General features: G+C 37.2%; 2 protein-coding genes across 3 annotated transcripts in view; both read left to right on the top strand.

The window, feature by feature from the left end:
* The window catches only part of LOC120261121 (ribonuclease 3-like), a 34,807-nt gene extending 14,364 nt beyond the window's left edge, over positions 1-20,443 (top strand). Inside the window, exons 1-3 of one of the 2 annotated variants that reach the window (XM_039268841.1) lie at positions 18,927-19,264; positions 19,356-19,514; positions 19,671-20,443. In XM_039268841.1, coding sequence (XP_039124775.1) covers positions 19,007-19,264; positions 19,356-19,514; positions 19,671-20,189 — 936 coding nt within the window. In that variant the 5' untranslated portion in view covers positions 18,927-19,006 and the 3' untranslated portion in view covers positions 20,190-20,443. Of the gene's footprint in view, positions 1-18,926; positions 19,265-19,355; positions 19,515-19,670 lie in introns of those variants that run through there. The other variant, XM_039268842.1, reaches the window with a different exon arrangement.
* On the top strand, positions 7,486-8,664 carry LOC120261122 (ribonuclease 3-like). Its single transcript, XM_039268844.1, has 3 exons — positions 7,486-7,660; positions 7,755-7,913; positions 8,067-8,664. The coding sequence occupies exons 1-3, from the start codon at positions 7,520-7,522 to the stop codon at positions 8,571-8,573; spliced, it is 807 nt and encodes a 268-aa protein (XP_039124778.1). The 5' UTR covers positions 7,486-7,519; the 3' UTR covers positions 8,574-8,664.
* Positions 20,444-21,370: the final 927 nt, after the last annotated feature.

Below are 21,370 nucleotides of genomic sequence, written 5' to 3'. Positions count from 1 at the left end.
TCAGAGGAATCTCCAATTCCTTAGAGTCCATCTCAAGGCTCATTTCCTCTCCCAGCCCAACCATAGCAGCAAAGGGATCCACCGCACGATCCTCGAGATCAACCACTCGATCCATCATCACCTGAATGAACGGCTCACCTTTATACACCATCTCCTTACTAACATGCTCCATGTCAACCTCGGATTGCTAACCTGTCTCGAATCTCACTTCCGGCTTGCGGACCTGCCACAACTCGACACGTCTCCCCCTCGGGCCCCGCGAGGTCAGTACGGATCCTGGATCACCCGATCCACCCGGCAACGCTTGGATGAACGAGCCCGTCCGTCAGTTCGTCCACGGCTCACAGCGCAACCACCGGTCTGGAGCACCGGCTCCCTCAAGCGACCAGTCGCCGGGTGACTGTGAGGGGAGCTATGCTCAACCTCCACTGCACGCCTTTCCGGGGAGCTACGCTCAACCTCCGTCATGCCACTATCAAGCCCAAGTCCGGGGGAGTAAAGCTCAGCCACCGTTAGAGCCACATCATGTACCTTGGAGGCATCCCCGCCGCTCACCAGACTCCTCTGGTCACAACCACCGGTCCGGAGCACCGGCTCCCTCAAGCGACCAGTCGCCGGGTGACTGTGGGGGGAGCTGTGCTCAACCTCTATTGCACACCTTTCGGGGGAGCTGTGCTCAACCTCCGTCATGCCACCAACAAGACCAAGTCCGGGGGAGTAACGCTCAACCATCGTAGGAGCCACCTCCGTCATGCCACCAACAAGACCAAGTCCGGGGGAGCAACGCTCAACCATCGTAGGAGCCACCGCATGTACCTTGGAGGCATCCCCGCCGCTTGCCAGACTCCTCTGGTCACAACCACCGGTCCGGAGCTCCAGTTCCCTCGCCTTTACATGTTCTTCTAGAAAATTCCTCTGGAAACGGCAAATGAAATGATCCTCGCCGAAAACATTCATGTAGAAATCCAAGGTTTCAGATTAGGGTTTCGAGGGCTGTACATGACACTGAGATTCACCAGCGCCTTCACCCTGTCCGGCTTCAGCGTGCACAGATCCCACGCCACCATCGCTCCCCAATCATGCCCCACAACAAAAACCAGGTCTTTGGAGAGGGAATCGATGAGGGAGATGAGATGTTCCTCACTTACTGGAGCTCATGTGCCTTTCTCCCATTTGATAAATCTTGTTGTCACAATAGTTTATGTATCTCATAAACAGAATGCACTTTCAAACCTTACAATTCCAGACTCCTCGACAAGTTCTATCTAATCATGTTTTTCCATCTACGTTCTTGATATTTCCTCTGAGAATTTTTTGATTGTGTGGCATTTATACACCTTGATAAGAATTAGCACACCAAGCTAGATCTATCCACTATTCACTGGCTGTTCCTTCGTTACGTATTACAACAAAAAGGCTACCAATGCTATGACCCAAAATCCAATAAAATCTTTGTTAGTATAGATTTAACATTCCTTGAAACAAAATATTCTCCTCACTATCCATCTGAGGGGGAAAGAGATGAAGTGGATACATTTTAATTAGCTAAGGTTTAATGGCAGCAGCATACCAAACTATAGAGAATATAATTAAGGGTTGGTTGTAACTCCAGAGATAGAGATAGAGATAAAGGTAGATCCAAACTTAATTACCTATTCTACCTATTCTACTATCCGAAGATGAAAGAGAAACACCTCACTCCACAATGCTTGAAACCCCATCTGCTGAAAATAAAAGAGAAACACCTCACTTCACAATGCTTAAAACCCCATCTGCTGAAAATATAGCTGAAGGAAGCTCTTCTATGATTTACATTGATATTAATAACCCTACTAGCAAGCTATATATGCCACACAACCATGGTTGTTGTCATGCCCCCCACCACCACACACACACACACACATCGCGATCACGATCACACGGGACCAAACCCTTACAGTTGTCTTTTCTGATAACTAGGCAACTTATCTAAAATAAACAACCCCCCTCCCGATCACGATCACGATCACACGGGACCAAACCCTTACAGTTGTCTTTTCTGATAACTAGACAACTGATCTAAAATAAACAAGAACTCATTAAGAATATATACATGTGGATATATAGAGAATGAATCATATACGAACGTTCGCAGATTTGAAATCTACGAATGTTAATGCTATCAATCGTTGGATTTCGATCCTACGGTTCAGCACTGTTTCATAAACAGTTTTACTGTACTTATGAATAATAGCACAGTGCAAAGTGGGATGTTCAAAACCAAAACTAATGAACCCAGTTAATTTTAATTATGTCTCATTGTAGCATCATGTTTAGCACTGTGCTTACCTAAGAATATCCACAGCTGATGTTTTTCCATATATATATATATATACATACATGTACAATAGAGGTCTATACAATTAAAGGAAGGGAACGCACCTCAAGGCTATCCATTTCTAAGTATGAGTACACATTCACAGGATGTCTAGGTGTTTCTGCTTCTACAGTTGAGTTATATTTCAATTGGGCAGTAGTGGTTTCTCAATAAAAAGAAAATAAAACAATAACAAAATAAAATAGATAAAACTGGAAATATGAATATAAATAAATACTGGTTGAGTAATCATACTTAAAAACTTTATTAAAATCGATACAACACTGGTAGATAATTATTAATATAGCAAAAATTTCAAACACAGTACACAATGAGCAACTAAGTCCTGCATGTACACACCTAAGCTTAACACCTCTCATCATGCCCTGATAGTTGAAAACTGATAATTGGTATCAGTTGATAATTGTAAACTTCTAACTAATGACTAAGTCACATACGTATGTTTATCCCCCGAAGGGCAAACCATTTTCCCAAAAATTAAAGTATAGGTAAAGTTTTAATGAATAGTGGTTTAAAAATTCTTCTTACATAAATGTGATATGGAATGTGGACCCAAAGATCTGAAAAGTGCATGCACCAAGCTCCAGGGGCGGACCCACTAAATTGGCAGCCCGGGCTGAAGCCCGGGCTGGTCTGCCAAAAATCCTTGAAAGACATGAGTTTGGTTGAGTATAAACACTGGCTGGCAAAGAGAGCAGCCATGGCTGAATTTTAATACTAAATGTGTTTCAGTTTGGTGACTGAAGTTTTGTTTTAAATTAATAGATGATTAGTAGTGGTACAAGTGGAGGGTCAAGATGAGTTCATCAAGTTTTTTGTTTCAAGTTCTAGGCAGATTTGTGTTTGTTGAGTTGTGGGACAAATGGAGGGCCAAGATGAGTTCATCATGTGTTTTGTTTCAAGTTCTAGGCAAGGTGGTGTAAGTGTGTTGTTGAGCTGAGTTGTTTCATTGTTGGTTAAGTCAAGGGTAGTATTGTATTTTACTAGCTTATTAGGTCTATGTTTATGTTTTTCCCTCAAAATTGAGCAGCCCCTTTCATTGTTCTCTAAAATTATGTTTTTCATTGTTATTTCACTTGTTATGTTTTGTATTTGAACTTTGTTCGTATATTTATTATTGATATTGAATGTTGACTTAGTTGTATTGTCCTTTAAATTTGTCTGTGTCTTTTGTAATTAATATCAAACATTGACTTTTATTTAAAACTGGGCTGGACTAAATTTCTGAGTCCGCCACTGCCGAGCTCTAGCATAACTGAGTGTATCTCAAAACGTTGTGTACCTTATTTAGGTCCCCAATAACCCTCTAATTAACTAAGTAAATATTTTCTTAAAATTCCACAACACAGTACATCAAAACAACAATTATTCAAACTGAAACTGGGGAACTTATTCAAATTATATTAAAAATAGTAACCATTCAAATTGTTGATAAAATACTGGTAAACACATGTATTCAATAAATAAAAAATTCAAAAAATCAACCACTACCAACTCACATGTTTTTTTGCGATCACTGCCTAACTGAATTATTTAATAGATCTTTCTTTCCTATTTTTCCCTTTAGCCTTGCTTATAAATAAAATAAATAATAAATATTGATAATTAATAATATTTATTTATAAATGAGAATATACACATGAAAAAAAACAGAGAAACTCTTCTGATTAGGTCCACTCACTTAACCAGTTTGAAATTGATTTTCAATTACGTCAACTAAGTGGGCACAATTATTGATTTTCACCGTTGATGGGCAGCCGAAGTATGTGCCAGTTGATCTTTTCTCTTCGAGGCTATATACTGAAGATAGTGGGAAGTTACCTGTGCAGTTAGGCTTGTGGGAACCTCCGGTGAGGAGAGCGAACGGGGATGGAACGGAGAGGAGAAGAACTTTACTTCGGCCGGAAGAGGAAGAAGGAGGAAATAAGGGTGAGTCTTCTGGTGAGTTCCAGATGGTGGTTGAGCCTTGCTCCCACGGAAGAGACGATGATGTTCGCCAGGTGATGGTTGAGCCATGCTCCCAAGACAACGATGGAGATGTACGCACCGATATATATGGTTGATCTTCCGATGGTGGTTACGCCGGGATCCCACGACTACAAAGGAGTGCTTCTCAAGGATGATCGGGGGGAGTTCCCAAAATATCACAAGGACCTGCGACGGTTTGTGCTTCCTGACTTAACAGACGCAGGTGGGGAACCTCTACCAGTGCTTAGCTGGCTCACATCGGAGGAGATAGGTAAGAAGAAGATGACTGAGGTGGTTGCAGGTACGACACTGTTGGGTGTGATGGAGCTTGGTTCTCGCCTTGAGGAGGGCCATTAGCGTAATCCTTTGGTGAGGAAAGACGATGGATTGCGAGCTGCGAGGAAAAGCTCGACATCCCGGCATGAAGAAGACGATGACAAAGGATGGGGTGATCTTGCTTGTAATTACTCGACTGTGGTGGAGCTTCGCTCCCACGCGGGTGATGGTGATGGTGTGGTGGAGCCTTGCTCCCACGCTAGTAAAAGCCCAGCAGTGGTGGAGCCCTGCTCCCATGCCGGTGATGTTGTCCGGCAAGATCGTCCACGGGTGCTATCGCGAAGAACTGATGGTTTCTCTGGTGTACGGGGATGGACCAACAGTCAAGAAATGGCTCAGTCAGAGAGGCAGAAGAGATCAGGGAGAACTGACTAGTCATGGTTGCACGGCTCGAGGGGTAGACGTGTCGAGTGTTGGCTACCTTGGCAATATCCAAAAGCAAGGACAGGTGTTGAGCATACCGGGTTTACGGGAAGGAACTACATGGTGGTTGGAGCTGCTGACATGGATATTCTTTATCAGTGTCGAATGGCAAAGGGGGCTTTCTCTTGCGAACCTCGGGAGATGTTGGTGGACCCATTAGAGTTGGATGTTGGACTTAATCATTGCTCAAGCCCAGGAAAATCTAAGGCTTCTCTTGATAAGGAATTGTTGAATCCTTTAATCTTGTGTGAAGCGGGCTATCTGTTGGGCCAGGTTAATGCGTCAAGAAGCTTAGTGCTTATTTCTGAAACTGGGCCTGAAAGTAGGTCGGCTGCGGTGGATGCGGAGAGGGACTCACTTAAGCATGTGGGGGATCCATTGGAAAGAGGCGTTCAAGCAGCCAAATTTGTTTGTCCATTGGAAGGAGGTTTACTGGCAAATGAAAAGGAAATTCCTGGGGAGGATTTTGTTAATGAGTCGGCCTTAACCACTATGTCTCCTCTATTGGGCTTTAAATGGCAATACTTGAAAGAGTATTGGGCCTTGGTGCATGTTTTGGCAAAATCAGTGGATGGTGTCATTCATAAGGAGATAGTGAAGGTGGGAGACGAGATTGCTGATTTTCAATCTTCTCATAAGAAATTGTGAAGATGGGAGATGAGGCTAGTGTGGCTCCCACAGGTGTGGAGACGCAAGATAGGATCGCAGGCTAGATCTTCTTTTCTCTTTTGGGTGGGTTTTGGGGTGCCCGGCATTCTTCTTGTTTGGTTCTCGTTGGTTTGTCCTTTATGTTTTTGTTGGTGTACCACATCTAGTGGTCTGGTGTTATTATGTTTTCGGGCAGTTTGTTATTTTGTTTTTCCTACTTTTTAATTGAAGTGGTTTATCCACTTTTTTTCAAAAAAGAGCACAATGGAGTACTAACTCCATAGACCATGCAACTGCATGCTTGCCATGAGACTCTTCCTTAAACATGCACCGAATCTAGATAAAACAACAAATACAATTCCCTAAACCTTTTATTTCATAATCTATTAATCATAAGTGGATGATGATAACTACATAAATTAAACAACTAATTAAATTACTAATTATGTGAGGATGAGACAAGGCATGAAAAAAATTCAAAAACAAAATTAGAACTAAGTATGATTAATTTAATTCTCATATTTGATCATCATTACCATTAAAAATAAAAGTATAAAAATAAAAATAAATCCTAAATGATCTATACCTCTTAAACAATTTACAAGTTTCTTTTTCTCGTACCTCTAAACTCCAAAGTTCCAAAAATCCAAATAATATTTTCGACAAATCAAGACTCAAAGAGTATCATGAAATCAAGAAAAAGAGCCAATTCATGCCTTAAGTCCTTTCTTAAAAACAAAAAACAAAAATAAAGAAAAACAAAAAAAACAAAAAACAAAAAACAAAAACAAAAACAAAAATAAAGAAAAAAACAAAAAAACAAAAAAACAAAAAAACAAAAACAAAAACAAAATAAAGAAAAAAACAAAAAAACAAAAAAACAAAAAAACAAAAACAAAAATAAAAAAATTGAAAAACCGGGTTCCATCCGGTTTTTGGTCCGACCGGTCGGTTCACCGGGTTTGGCGGGTTTGACCGGTTCAAAAATTCGGTCAACATTAATTCTAAAACCGGACCGGGCTATGGGCCGGTTCACGGTTTTTCCGGTCCGACCGGCCGGTCCGGTCCGGTTTTCAAAACATGGCTCATAAGAACAATTGATGTAATCTCGCCACCAACAATATCATGACCATCGCTCATGGCTCAACAAAATTATTATCTCATACTATCTGGCCAAGTATTTTTTTTTTTTAAATAAAAGAATATATATATATATATATAGAGTATATAATTGGGATGCGAAGTTGAATTTATTAATTAATTATTATTATTAATTGTTTGAGAAAGATCATATCCTACCAAACCCCGTCCTCTCTCTATGAACAAAACCAAGTTTGAAACCATCCGGGCCGCGCCCGTTTGGTGCAAAGTTTTTCCCTTGAAACATTTTCCATTTTAACTTCAAACCAGGCTCTTAATCTTTTCTTTCAATTTTCAACTCAGGTCAAGCAGTCCATAACATTCATCTCATAATTCAGTCCTAACATTCACAAACCAAGCTTGAAACAAAACCTCCTTGATCTTATTCATCTCCAAGTTTTTCCCTACAAGTAATCAATAGGGCTTTCAATCCAGGGCTCATAATGTTTATTTCACCAATAAACAAGACAAACATGAAAGCTATAAAAATGTGATGAACTATACATGACGTTGAAAAACAGAGCAACAAAGCACAACCAGACCCCACTGTGAGTCACTATAAGAAGGCATGCATCTTCATCTCATCCAAAGCCATCCTCCCCACTTAAACCTTCAATCAAACAAATAATGGCAGCAAGATCAAGATCAAAAGCTATCCCTCTGCTTGTATTATTCATCAGCATTCTCTGCTTATATTTCCCGGTGACAACAGCAGCAGCAGCAGCAGCGTCGGATGCAGCCGTCGATCTCCTCTACTTGACTCTCGTGGTATCATGATATCATTCCCTTCTTTTAAAGATTTTGAGCATTAAACAATGTGAAAAACACTAACAATAACATCAAATTAATCTGCTTATTGTAGTGGCCGGGGACATTCTGTTACTCAGGACAATGCTGCATGCCAACAACAGGGGAACCAAGTAACGATTTCTTGATTGAAGACCTGAAGACATTAGACCAAACTGGACAGATCGTCCAGGACTGCAACTCAACATGCAGATTCTCTGTTAATAAGGACCCGGTCATACTCATGTCACTGAGCTTTTCCACTTCTTGTTTCTCTATAACGAAAAAAAAAAGTGTTGAATGAAAAATTTAGTTATGTTTAATTTAAATACATATTGTTATCTTGTTTTGCCAACCATTAACTGATGGAACTTCATTCTCTTCATAGATGCCGTCTTTAATCCCTGACCTCTACTCAAACTGGTGTAACTTGAGCTGCCCATGCAACAACGGCTTCGCTAACTGGAACAACACCTGGTGCGCGTACGGTCAATGCTCACAACTCAACCAAACAGACTACTTCATAGCTGCGTTCAATATGACTGCAAAAGCCAACTTACTCAAAGTCTTTCAAGTTAACAACATTGTACCCTCATCTTCCGCCGTCTACAAGCTCAAAGAGATCAATACCGCTCTGGCCAATCTCAGCTTATCAGCTCATGTTGAGTGTGTCACAAAAACAGACGGGGCTTCGCTGCTCTCTAAGATTAGTTTCTGTATCTCCACAGATGGCCTGAGTTTTATCAACTGCCCTTTCGACGTCAAGCAAACATGTGACTCTGAGCTGTGGTTCTATCCTTTCTACATTAACCAGCTCAATACTGAATGTGACTACGATTATGTTGGCTCTGGTGACCTCATCAAGATGCCTACTGAGAAGCACCTTACTATGTGATAAATTTGCTGCTTCAGCTAGCAGTCCAATCCGCTTCTAGTGATATTATGGCTGAATAAATGTAATCTAGTATCCTCACATAATTTATGCATGTAGTGTTATGCCAAACACAGAAATAATATGGAGTTAAGTTTCACTGGTGGCCATAAATATTTTATCATTATAGCGCAATAGCCACAAATATTTTTTTTGTAACATTATGGCCACAAAACACATGATCCACGTAGGAAGCCTTTGTGGCCACAACGTTACCAAAAAAACATTTGTGGCCATCAGTGCGACCGGAGAATAGTTTTGTGGCCACAACGTTACAAAAAAATATTTGTGGCTACAGTATTATAATGATGAAACATTTGTGGTCACCAGTAAAACTTACCCATAATATGGAGGAAAACAAAGGAAATATAGTAGCACATAGAGATTTACGTGGTTTTTACGTGGTTCGGTCGATGTGACCTACGTGCAGGAGTAGGGGAATAGAGATTTTTTATTCTTCTCTTTCGAGAGAAAAATTGATGCAGATGATACAGAAAAAACCTATATATATCCGAATTAAAATAAAATAATATAACCCACAATGGATCAGTCTGTTGGGTAGACCCAAGTTAAAAGCCCATCACATATCTTCATTGAATTTTCTAATTTAGGGTTAAACTCCCTGAATTCGGGTCGAGTCATAATTTGAATAGGGTCACCATCACACTCAAATTCAAGGCATCTCAACAATTCTCCACCTTAACTTGAATTTTCCCTTGCATCAAGAACCAAGAACATCTCTCTAGCATCCATGCCCCTGAAGGGCCTCATGCTGTGCTAATATTCACCAAGTCCAAGCTATGCTTGAACTTTTCTAGAGGCAAAGGCTTTGTCAACATATCTGCTGGATTATTTGTTGTAGCTATTTTCTCTATGGAGAGCCTTCAATAATATCCCGAATGAAGTTCAACCTGACATCAATATGCTTTGATCTTTCATGATAGGCTGGATTTCTTGCCAAGCTTAATGCACTCTGAATGTCACAATAAATAATTGGTCTTTGCACATTCAAGGCCAAACTATCAATAATACCATACAATCACATGCCTTCCTTCACCCTTTCTGTCAATGGCATGTATTCTGCTTCAGTGGTAGACAAAACAACTATAGACTAAAGTGTTGCTTTCCAACTGATGGCACACCCAAATAGGGTAAAGATATAGCAAATTAGAGATCTCCTCTTAATAAGGTCTCCAATATAGTCAGAATCTGTATAACCAACAAGACCACCAGTACAACCATGTACCATAAATAAAGCAAATATCACTCATACCTTTCAGATATCACATAATCCATTTAATTGCCTCCCAATGAGCCTTCCCTGGATTACTCATAAACCTACTTACCATACTAACTGCATGAGCCAAATTTGCCCTAATACATATAATTCCATACATCAAGCTGCCAACATCACTACAATAAGGGACTCTACTCATGTAATCCTTCTCATTATTTGTACTAGGTAAAACATTAGCATCAAATTTAAAGTGTGCTACCAAAGGAGTACTAACCAACTTTGAGTGTTCCATCTGAAAAGACTACAGCAACTTTTTAATGCACTTCTGCTGAGAAACATATAACAGTCCTGCTTTCAATTTCAAACATATAATGTCTCTCCAAATCTCCATGCCCAACATTTTCTTGGCTGCACCTAAATTTTTCATTTCAAACTCATTGCTCAACAATGCCTTCAAGCTATCAATTTCAACTTTATTCTTAACTGCAATCAACATGTCATCCACGTATAACAACAGATATATAAAGGAACTATCTAGAAGCTTTTTAGAGTAAACACAATTATTATACTTATTACGCACAAAATCATGAGAAACCATGAATACATTAAACCTTTTATACCACTACCTCGAAGAATGCTTCAACCTAACTATACGAAGATCTTTCTAGAAAATGTACATTGTCTTCCTTTCCGGAAACAAAAAATCCCTCTGGTTGTGACATATAAATCTATTCCTTTAGATTCCCATGTAAAAAAAGCAGTTTTGACATCAAGTTGTTCTAACTCCAAATTAAAAGCACTTACAATGGCTAGAATAACCCGAATTGTTTTGTGCTTCACAACTGGTGAGAAAACTTTATCATAATCAATTTCCTCCTTCTGTGAGAAACCCTTTGCCACAAGCCTTGCTTTGAACATCGATGGCTTAACTCCAAGAATCCCTTCTTTCTTCTTGAACACCTATTTGCATCCCACTGGTTTTACACCCTTTGGTAATGAAACTAGTTCCCAGGTTTCATTCTTTGCTAGAGATTGTATCTCTTGTTTCATGGCAATCAACCATTCTGATGCTTCTTTACGCTACACTACCTCTTTATATGACCTCGGTTCATCAGAATCAATATGTTCTCCTACTCCCAAGGAATAAGCAATAGAGTTAGTATCAACAATATTCACACAATCTACATACCCCAAAGGCTTTCTAATTTCCCTTCTTGGTCTCCTTGCTGCTATACTCTATGATTCAACAGTTTCTTCTATTCCTTTTTGAGATTCAATCTCAAACTCCACCTTCTGGTTAGCACCCTAATCTTTATTACCTGTAAGATTATCAAGCTCCTCTCTCTGACCAAACATAGCAGATTCATCAAAAGTAACATCTCTGCTAATAATAAATTTTGGAGTTTTATCTTTTTCAGTGCACCAGAATCTATATCCCTTAACTCCAACAACATACACTAGAAATATGCATTTCATTGCCCTTGGCTCAAATTTACCATCATTCACATGAGCATAAGCAAGACAACCAAATATACGCAGGCCAGAATAATAAAAAGGTTTATCGAACCATACCTCTTGAGGAGTCTTCAAATCAATTGCAGTTGATGGAGATCTATTCACCCGATAACAAGCAGTATTAACTGTTTCAGCCCAAAATTGCTTAGAGACAGCACTTAATCGCATGCATCAAGTACATTGTAAGAGTGTTTGGTTCATGCGTTCTATAACTCTATTCTGCTATGGTGTATGTCATATAGTGTGGTGCCTCACTATACCTTCTTTCTTGCAAAACTCATCAAATGGTTAATTACAAAATTCCAAACCATTATCGGTTCTAAGTGTCTTGACTTGTTTTCCTGCCATTTTTCAACCATAGTCTTCCACTCCTTGAACCGCCCAACAACCTCATCCTTTGATATCAGAATATATACCCAGGCCTTTCTAGAATAATCGTCAATGAAAGTAATGAAGTACCTACATCTGCCATGAGATCAACTAAAGAGGGACTCCACAAATCTGAATGAATATAATCAAGAATACCAGTTGAAGTGTACTCCCCAGAGCTGAATTTCACCATGTGTTGCTTTCCCATAACACAAAATTTCAATTTTCCAGTTTCTGCACCACCCAACAATCCTTGTTTGCTCAAACACTGCAAGCCCCTTTTAACTCATGTGACCCAATCTATAATGTTATAATTCTGTTCTATCACTATGCTGCTATGAGAAATGAGATACAACCATTGTTCCCATCACTGAACTGCCCATCAATAAGTAAATACCATGTTGTAATTTACCCTTCATGACTACTAGAGCACCCTTAGAAACTCTCAATTGCTCACCATCACCAGAGAAACTGTACCCCTATTTTGCTAGGGTACCAATAGCAATCAAGTTCTTGCATAGACTAGGAACATACCATGCATCAAATGTTCTGACTAATCCATCATGCATCTTAATCTATACAGAACCACTGCCTTCAACACTAAGCTCCTAATCATCACCCAAATGCACACTACCCTTCCATTCCTTGAAAGGAGTGAACAATTCCTTTGAGAATGTCATATGATAAATGCTCTAGTGTCCAATACCCAAGTATTTGTAAAACCTAAAATACTGACAGTTAAAACATCACTGCCCACGCCTTCATCAGAACTATCTAAAGCTACATCATCATTATCTTGCGTCACTGTAACTCCTTTCTATACTATAGATGTACTGGCATTACTACTTAATTCTTTATTCTCATTTCCCTTCTTTCTCTGTGGGCAATCCTTCCTGAAGTGACCTTTTTTTTACAGAAAAAACAACGTTATCCTCCAGGTCTCTATTTGGAACGTGATTTTCCCCTGCTCCTACCATCCCGTTCCTTGATTCTGCCTTTGCTAACAATCAAACCCTCTTCTGCAATGTCTTCTTTGGGACCAGAAACCTTCCGCTTCAATTCCTTAGAATGCATAGCATCCTTCACATCGCTAACAAAAATACTTTCTCTACCATACATCATAGTATCAACAAAATTCTCATACGGATTTGGGAAAGAACATAAAAGAATGATAGCTTGATCCTTATCATCAATTTTAACACCAACACCTTGTAGATCTAGAATAATCCGGTTAAAATTGTCAAGATGATTTTTCACCTGCATATTCTCTGTCATCCTCAAGGTATACAAATGTTGCTTTTGATATAACCAGCTAGTTAGGGATTTCTTCTAAAACTTGCTTTCCAGTTTCTTCTATAATCCTGTCGTAGTCGTTTCATCAATGATGTCTCGTAAAACTACATCAATTAAACTCAAAAGAATAGCGCTATGCGCCTTAGCCAAAATCTCTGTCTTCTTCTCCACCTTCAACTCCGTTGGTAATTTTCCTTCTCCTTCAACTCCGCTGCCGCACATCCCTGCTGAACCAGAATCGCCTTCATCTTGATCTTGACAGAGTGAGATCATTCGATCCATTGAACTTCTTAATTTTGAATTTATGAGAAGCCATACTTTCAGCAAACCCAAAAACCCTAAATTCGAAGTTGAATTCAAGGAACCTTGCTCTGATGCCACTTGTTATGTTAAACACAGCAATGATATAGAAGAAAACAAAGGAAAAATATTAGCAAGCAGAGATTCAAGTGGTTCAGTTGATGTGACCTACGTCCACGGGCAGGGAGATAGAGATTTTTTATTCTTCTCTTTCGAAGTAAAAATTGGTATAGACGATACAGAAAAAACCCTTTATATATCCAAAATAAAATAAAATAATATAATATAATATAACCCACAATGGATCAGTCTGTTGGGCAGGCCCAAGCCAAAAGCCCACCACATATCTTCATTGAATTTTCTAATTTAGGGTTAAACTCCCTGAATTCGAATCGAGTCATAATTCGAATAGGGTCACCATCACAATTGAATTTAAGGTATCTCAACATGGACTGTAGTCCCGCACCAACTGAAGTTGAATGAGGATCAATGGCAATAAAATTTTAGGATCAGTTATCTGTCAACAAAGTAACAATAACTATCTACAATTGAATGATTTAGATATCTTACATAACCGAAAAAGAGCTAGCCACCTGAATCAGGAATTAAAATTAATGAAGTTCTTATCTTTAACTCATCAAGACTGTCTTAAAAAAGAAGTATCCCCCCCCCTCCCCCACACACACACACAAAACCAAAAGAGAACCAAGCATGAATGAAATTTCATAGCACTATATATAATTCATGGCACATAAATCTTGAAATTTTTCCTCTGGACAACTCCTCAACATTCCGCATAGGATATTGTTATGAGGTTATTGTGTTAATGAACAACAACATTGTACCCTCATCTTCCACTAACAAGCTCTGAGACATCAATACCGCTCTCATGGCCAATATCGGATTATCGACCCATATTGAGTGTGTCACAGTAATAGATGGGGCTTCAGAAAGGACACTACTCTCTAAGATAAACATCTGTATCTCTGCAGATGGCCAGAGTTTCATCAACTGCCCTTTTGACATCCAGAGTACATGGAACCGTAGACTATTCTTCTATCCGTTCAACATTAACCAGCTCAATACTGATTGTGACTACGATTACGTTGCTCTGGTGGCTTCATCAAGATGGCTACCGAGAAGCACCTTGCTATGTGATAAACTTGCTGCTCCAGCAGTCCGCTTCTAGTGAAAATATGTCTAAATAAATGTAATCTAGTATCCTTACTAATCCATGCTTAGACTGTAGCACAAACTGAAGTTGAATAAGGATGAATGGCAATAAAAATCTTGGTCAGTTATTTATCAACAAAGAAACCATGACTATCTGCAATTGAATTATATAGATGTCTTACATAACAAAAAGAGCTACCCACCTTAATTAGGAATTAAAATCAATGGAGTGCTTACCTTACTCCTCAAGGCTGCATTAGAAAATGCGCAACAACAACATTTCCATCATCACTATATATCATCCTCAAATCTCCACCACATTTAGTATCTTCCTTATCATCTTTCCAAACCATCAACACCACATCATGCGCCCACAAGCTCTCTCTCTCTCTCTCTCTCTAACTCAACACCAACAGATCTTAGAACATGAAGAGAAAATCAACATGAAGCCTTACCTTGATCTCTTGGTGTCTTTCTGACGGCCACTAGCTGTCACAACCTCTTCATCTCTTGATGTCTCCCCGAATCACTCCACTCTATCTCCTTCCCGGCGCTAAGAGAAGTTTGGATGCTTATATGCAATCCAACTTATTAGAGAGTAATGCCAAAGAGGATAAGTTGGCAGGGTTTATAAAAAAAAAGAGCTCAATTTACACTTGGTATAATTCCGTAAACAGTTCCTCTATTTTCCAAACTTACCTTTTTAGTCCCTTTATTTTTAACTGTAATTTTTCGATCCTTCTACAATTTTAATTTAACTAAATCAACCCCCCTAAACACTAAACTCTAACCCTAACCATAAAAATAGAGAGATTGATATGCCTCATTTTAAATAAGAGGTTACAATTTAAAATGAGGGACTAAAAAGATAAATTTGAAAAAATAGATAGATTATTTAGAGAATTATACTTTACACTTTGCTAACAAGATCCTACTCCTTTTCTCTTTAAAGTTCTTGCTAAATTATTGTGTGATCCTTAAGAACTTTTACAATCAAGTCCTCAAAGTTTCTTTGAACCCCCTGATTTGCCATAAATATTTGCATACAAGCCTTTGAAATTCCAAATCAACCCTTCACTCATAAAATCATTAACAACGTGTCCTTGCAAAATTTAAAATAAATCCCTGAAAATTTTACAGCAAGTCCCAAGAAGATTTAAGATGCTGCAATTCACCCCTTCTTAACAATAGTCTATCTTCAAAATTTCCTTAGCAAATGAGATCCATTCCTATTAGGGTTCAAATGGACTTTGTGTCTGTTGTCTAAATTTAAAAAAATTTAAAAAAAAAAATAGTGGGATGCAAATGGGCATTTTTTATGAAATATAAAGCGGCTGGTAATATAAGATTGGTAACTAAAGAGTAAAAGTAAACATATGACCCAGATTAATAAAAAAACATTTTCTCTAATGGTCAAGAATCAAGATGGATATATGATTAGAGCACTACTATTAATTATTGGTAGCAAACCTTGACTGGCGCATGCATCAATTCGATCTGAAAAATGATTGCCTCTATAGAAGAAATGTATTAATTTGGATATTTCCCTAGGATATACAACCTCTAAATCAAAGATGGAACATAAGCTATGACAAGTTTTGCATGGGTCAAAAGTTAAAACAATCCCCTCAAGCATGACTTGAGTGATTTAGTCTAGTAATGGGTTGTCATAGAGCAATTTAGATCATACCTAGCTAGTTAATGAAGCATCAAATGTTAATGGCAATTGTGCTATGACTAATTTATGAAAATGATACAATAAATACAAGCAATGATCTAGAGGAAATAACAAAACTACAAAAAGAGCTAATCACTGAATTTGAAATGAAGAATCTAAGCTAACTAAAATTTTTATTAGGAATTAAGGTTGCTAGATCAAAAATTTTGAGGATAGAAAGAGATAAAAAGAAAATAATGATGGTTTTGTTGGTTATATATTACAATAAAATGGTTTTTTTTTTTCTTTTATGAAATATCACAATAAAGTCCTAGGTGAGAGTTATACATTTATATGTAATATAATATATATCAAATAAACCCAAAATATTATAATACTAAAGATTTTTCTAATGCAGTAAGATAATAATATTAATAAGGACATATATTTCATGATAAATCAAAATACTAAGCATATTTTAACTTCTTAACTCGCCTTTAACAATCGCATCATTAAACAAATTTTAAACACTAACTTTAACATTTAACACAACCACTGACATCTGCATTCATTGGCCCGGGACACTTGTCACAAATTTAATTTTAAATCTAACTAATTCTCACATAGAAATTAACATTAAACCACTAAATATGCTTGAATTTCTGGTGGCTGTGTTCATCTTGATTCAAATGAAGCAAGGAACCTCGCCTAAAAGACAGTACATAAATAATTGAGGATAAAAGTGATAGTACACAACAGGCGGAGTTCTACAATCTTTTCCTCAATCATGAATCATGTGCGCAAACCACGACAAAATTATTATTATTATTTAACAAAATAAATAAAATTAAAAATTACAATGAGTTCAAAGATACAAAACACGTGAGAAAAAAAGAGATCACGGACAAAAAAACAAGAGTACATAAATAACATAATTAATTAAAACTGATCTTAGTGAAAATGGGACCCTTGGGCAATAATTTTTTAAAATTATTTTTATTGAATAATAAATTATATAATAAAAACAAAAAATATAAATCATGATTAATAATTATAAAAAATAAAATTATAAACTTACAGAAATTAGAAGAGATCTTTCATTAATCATTTTTCTAATCGATTTGCATGTAATGCATAAAAAAAACTCAATTAACCCCACTTTTCTTGTTTTCCGAAATACAAAATTATTTATTAAATTTAAAATTTAAGTTGAGATTTTAAATTCTTCTCAATAAAATTAATGGTCAATCCATTTGATTTTTTTAAGACATAATTGATTGTAAAAATTATTTTATATTAACTTTAATTTTGAAAACTTTAATCCATTGAAGCCAAATTAGTTTGATTTTTATATGAAATTAAAAACTTTTAGTGGTGCTTTTGTTCGTTTTTGAAAAAACAATAATAGTTTTTATTTATAAAATTAATCCAAACCATCAATATTAAAAAATGTGTCTTATTTTAGAAAACTCTCGAGATTAATACATCTATATTTTAAATTAATTATTATTTAAAAACTTTAATATTCTAAATCACGAGGAAACCCAATAAATTCTACTTGATACAGTAAAAACGAAAAAAAAACTTAAATTTAAAAATAAAAATATAATATAATAAAATTGAAGTCATACCTCTTTCCCTTACTAGTTTGTGTTGATTGCAGTTAATGAAACTGATTGACATTGATAAAACTAAAAAATAAATAAATAAGAATTTTGCAAACAAGAGAAAAGAAGAGATTTTTATTTTAAATAAAAATAAAATGGCATGGGCTTATACTTCTATATTTAAAAAAGTTAAGATTTCTAATATTATGATTATTTGATAAGATAATTAATAAATAAAAAAAATTTAAATATAGAGTAATTTCCCCCAAGTTATAATTCCAACATCAACTTCATTTACCAATAGATATTAATATTGTGCCAATTGTCATAAATATTACAAAACAAAATTTATTGTATTTTAATATTATCATAAATCAATTACATAAAATAAGTTTAGTATTAAAAAAAATTAAGAATTTTAAAATTGGATAGGATAACAATAAATAAAAAATTAAAATATTATTTTTAAAAAACTGTAACATAAATTGTGAGATCCCAGAAAATCATGAGGTCCTAAATATAGATCTTAGTTACCTATATCTAAAATCGGCCTGTATATAATATGCACTAACTAGAGGTGGATACATCTAGGAAATAAATTACAAATTCCTCCTAAAATGGCACTAATAAGAACAATTGATGTAGTCATGATCATCAGTAGCTAGGCTCATGCTCATTGCGACGTTGAATTTATTTATTAATTACTATTATTAATTGTTTGAGAAAGATTTGTTAGCGGTAGTAGTTTCTAATAATATTTTAATCAATTAATTAAATCATATTGGAGGAAACAAAACACCATATTGGAATTTGGTACAATTTTTGGGTCTTGGAATGCATTGCATCTATTCCAATGACTAGCCATGATTCCACTTTGTGCGAATATAAGACATTTCCTACCAAACCCCGTCCTCTCTGTATAAACAAAACCAAGTTTGAAACCATCCGGCCTGAGCCCGTTTGGTGCCAAGTTTTTCTCTTCAAACATTTTCCATTTTAACTTCAAACAAGGCTCTTAATCTTTTCTTCCAATTTTCAACTCAGGCCAAGCAGTTCATAGCATTCATCTCATAATTCAGTCCTAACATTCACAAACCAAGCTTGAAACAAAACCTGCTTGATCTTATTCATCTCCAAGTTTTTCCCTACAAGTAATCAACAGGGCTATCAATTCAGGGCTCATAATGCTTATTTCAACAATAAACAAGACAAACATGAAAGCTATAAAAAATGTGATGAACTATACATGGCGTTGAAAATCAAAAGCAACAAAGCACAACCAGACCCCACCGGAGTCACTATAAGAAGGCATGCATCTTCATCTCATCCAAAGCCATCCTCTGCACTTAAACCTTCAATCAAACAAATAATGGCAGCAAGATCAAAAACTATCTCTCTGCTTGCATTATTTATTGGCATTCTCTGCCTATATTTCCCGGTGACAACAACAGCGGCAGTGGCAAAGTCAGGTGCAGCCGTCGATCTCCTCTACTTGACTCTCGTGGTATCATGATATCATCCCCTTCTTTTAAAGATTTTGAGCATCAAACAATGTGAAAAACACTAACAATGACATCAAATTAATCTGTTTGCAGTGGCCGGGGACATTCTGTTACTCAGGACAATGCTGCATGCCAACAACAGGGGAACCAGCTAACGATTTCTTGATTGAAGACCTGAAGACATTGGACCAAACTGGGCAGATCGTCCAGGACTGCAACTCAACATGCAGATTCTCTGTTAACAAGGACCCGGTCATACTCATGTCACTGAGCTTTTCCACTTCTTGTTTCTCTATACCCAAAAAAAAAAAGTGTTGAATGAAATATTTAGTTATGTATAATTTAAATACATTAATTGTTTTCTTGTTTTGCCAACCATGAACTGATGGAACTCCATGCTCTTCATAGATGCCGTCTTTAATCCCTGACCTCTACTCAAACTGGTGTAACTTGAGCTGCCCATGCAATAACGGCTTCGCTAACTGGAACAACACCTGGTGCGCGTACGGTCAATGCTCACAACTCAACCAAACAGACTACTTCATAGCTGCGTTCAATATGACTGCAAAAGCCAACTTGCTCAATGCCTTTCAAGTTAACAACATTGTACCCTCAGCTTCCACCAGCTACAAGCTCCGAGACATCAATACCGCTCTCATGGCCAATCCCGGATTATCGACCCATATTGAGTGCGTCACAGTAACAGATGGGGCTTCAGAAAGGACGCTGCTCTCTAAGATAAACATCTGTATCTCTGCAGATGGCCTGAGTTTCATCAACTGCCCTTTTGACATCGAGAGTACATGTAACCGTGAACTGTTCTTCTATCCGTTCAACATTAACCAGCTCAATACTGATTGTGACTACAATTACGTCGGCTCTAGTGGCTTCATCAAGATGGCTAATGAGAAACACCTTGCTATGTGATAAACTTGCTGCTCCAGCAGTCTGCTTCCAGTGAAAATATGGCTAAATAAATGTAATCTAGTATCCTTACTAATCCATGCTTGGACTGTAGCACGAACTGGAGTTGAATGAGGATGAATGGCAATAAAAATCTTAATCAGTTATCTGTCAACAAAGAAACCGTGACTATCTGCAATTGAATTATATAGATGTCTTAAATAACAAACAGAGCTACCCACCTTAATTAGGAATTAAAATCAATGAAATGCTTACCTTACTCAAGGTTTCATTAGAAAAATGCGCAACAACAAACCACCCCACCCCCAAAAACACCCACACACACACAACAAAAAGAAGAGAACCAAGAAGGAATGAATGAATTGACGCAGCACTATTATTAATTCATGCCACATAAATCTCAAAAATTTCCCTCTGGACAGCAAAAACTAGAAGTGTTGAAATGTTTCCAAATTCTATTTTTTTCTAATATGAGTTTCTGCAAATATATTGAAGACAATATAATAAAGGGAAGTTTCAATTTAAGATTGCTAAGAAAAAAAGCTCCACTTACCACACATGATTTTTCACTGCATATCAGATATGGCTGATTCTTCAGACAATCAGTATTTCTCGTACTGTCTTGAAGAATTTTTCCCACTTTAGTGACAATTATGTTCAATATGACCACCTCGTCATCAGGCTGAAAATTCTGAGTAGAAAAGCTGCTTGCAAATATTTTTAAACCTAAAAACACCAGCAAAGTTGCAGCATAAATAACATTAAAAGACACCCAAAATGCTCACCAGGCTAACATCGGCTTCTTGACCCACCTTGAGTGCACCATTATTGGCCATTTGCAAAGAACTTCAATGCTTTACAAGATAAACATCTGTGTCTCTGCAAATGGCAAGTCCATCATCATCTGCACTATCACCAAGCCAACTACAAGTGGGGAGATTATGGTTCTTCCCATTTGGTCACACACGCAAACCATTTGGCAAGCACCACTGGCTTTGCCAGCCTCATCAAGATGCCTATTGAGTAAGACCTTGTAATGTGATAGACAGTTTCCAGCAGCCCATTTCTAGTGAAATTATGGCTAAATAAATGTAATATTATATCCTCACAAGTCTGTTGTGTCAATACAGCCCTGCATCAACTGAAGTTAATGAGGATGACTAGTGATTACCAATAAAATCCTG

Source organism: Dioscorea cayenensis, chromosome 5 (assembly GCF_009730915.1).
Source record: "Dioscorea cayenensis subsp. rotundata cultivar TDr96_F1 chromosome 5, TDr96_F1_v2_PseudoChromosome.rev07_lg8_w22 25.fasta, whole genome shotgun sequence".
NCBI lineage: Eukaryota > Viridiplantae > Streptophyta > Magnoliopsida > Dioscoreales > Dioscoreaceae > Dioscorea > Dioscorea cayenensis.
The sequence above is the reverse complement of the archived record's forward strand: the minus strand, read 5'-3'. Positions and strand labels throughout refer to the sequence as shown.

Coding starts and splice junctions, on each gene's coding strand:
- LOC120261122 (XM_039268844.1), top strand. CDS start 7,520: ATGGCAGCAAGATCAAGATCAAAAGCTATCCCTCTGCTTGTATTATTC. Junction 7,661..7,754: donor TCCTCTACTTGACTCTCGTG/GTATCATGATAT, acceptor TGCTTATTGTAG/TGGCCGGGGACATTCTGTTA. Junction 7,914..8,066: donor TCTCTGTTAATAAGGACCCG/GTCATACTCATG, acceptor TTCTCTTCATAG/ATGCCGTCTTTAATCCCTGA.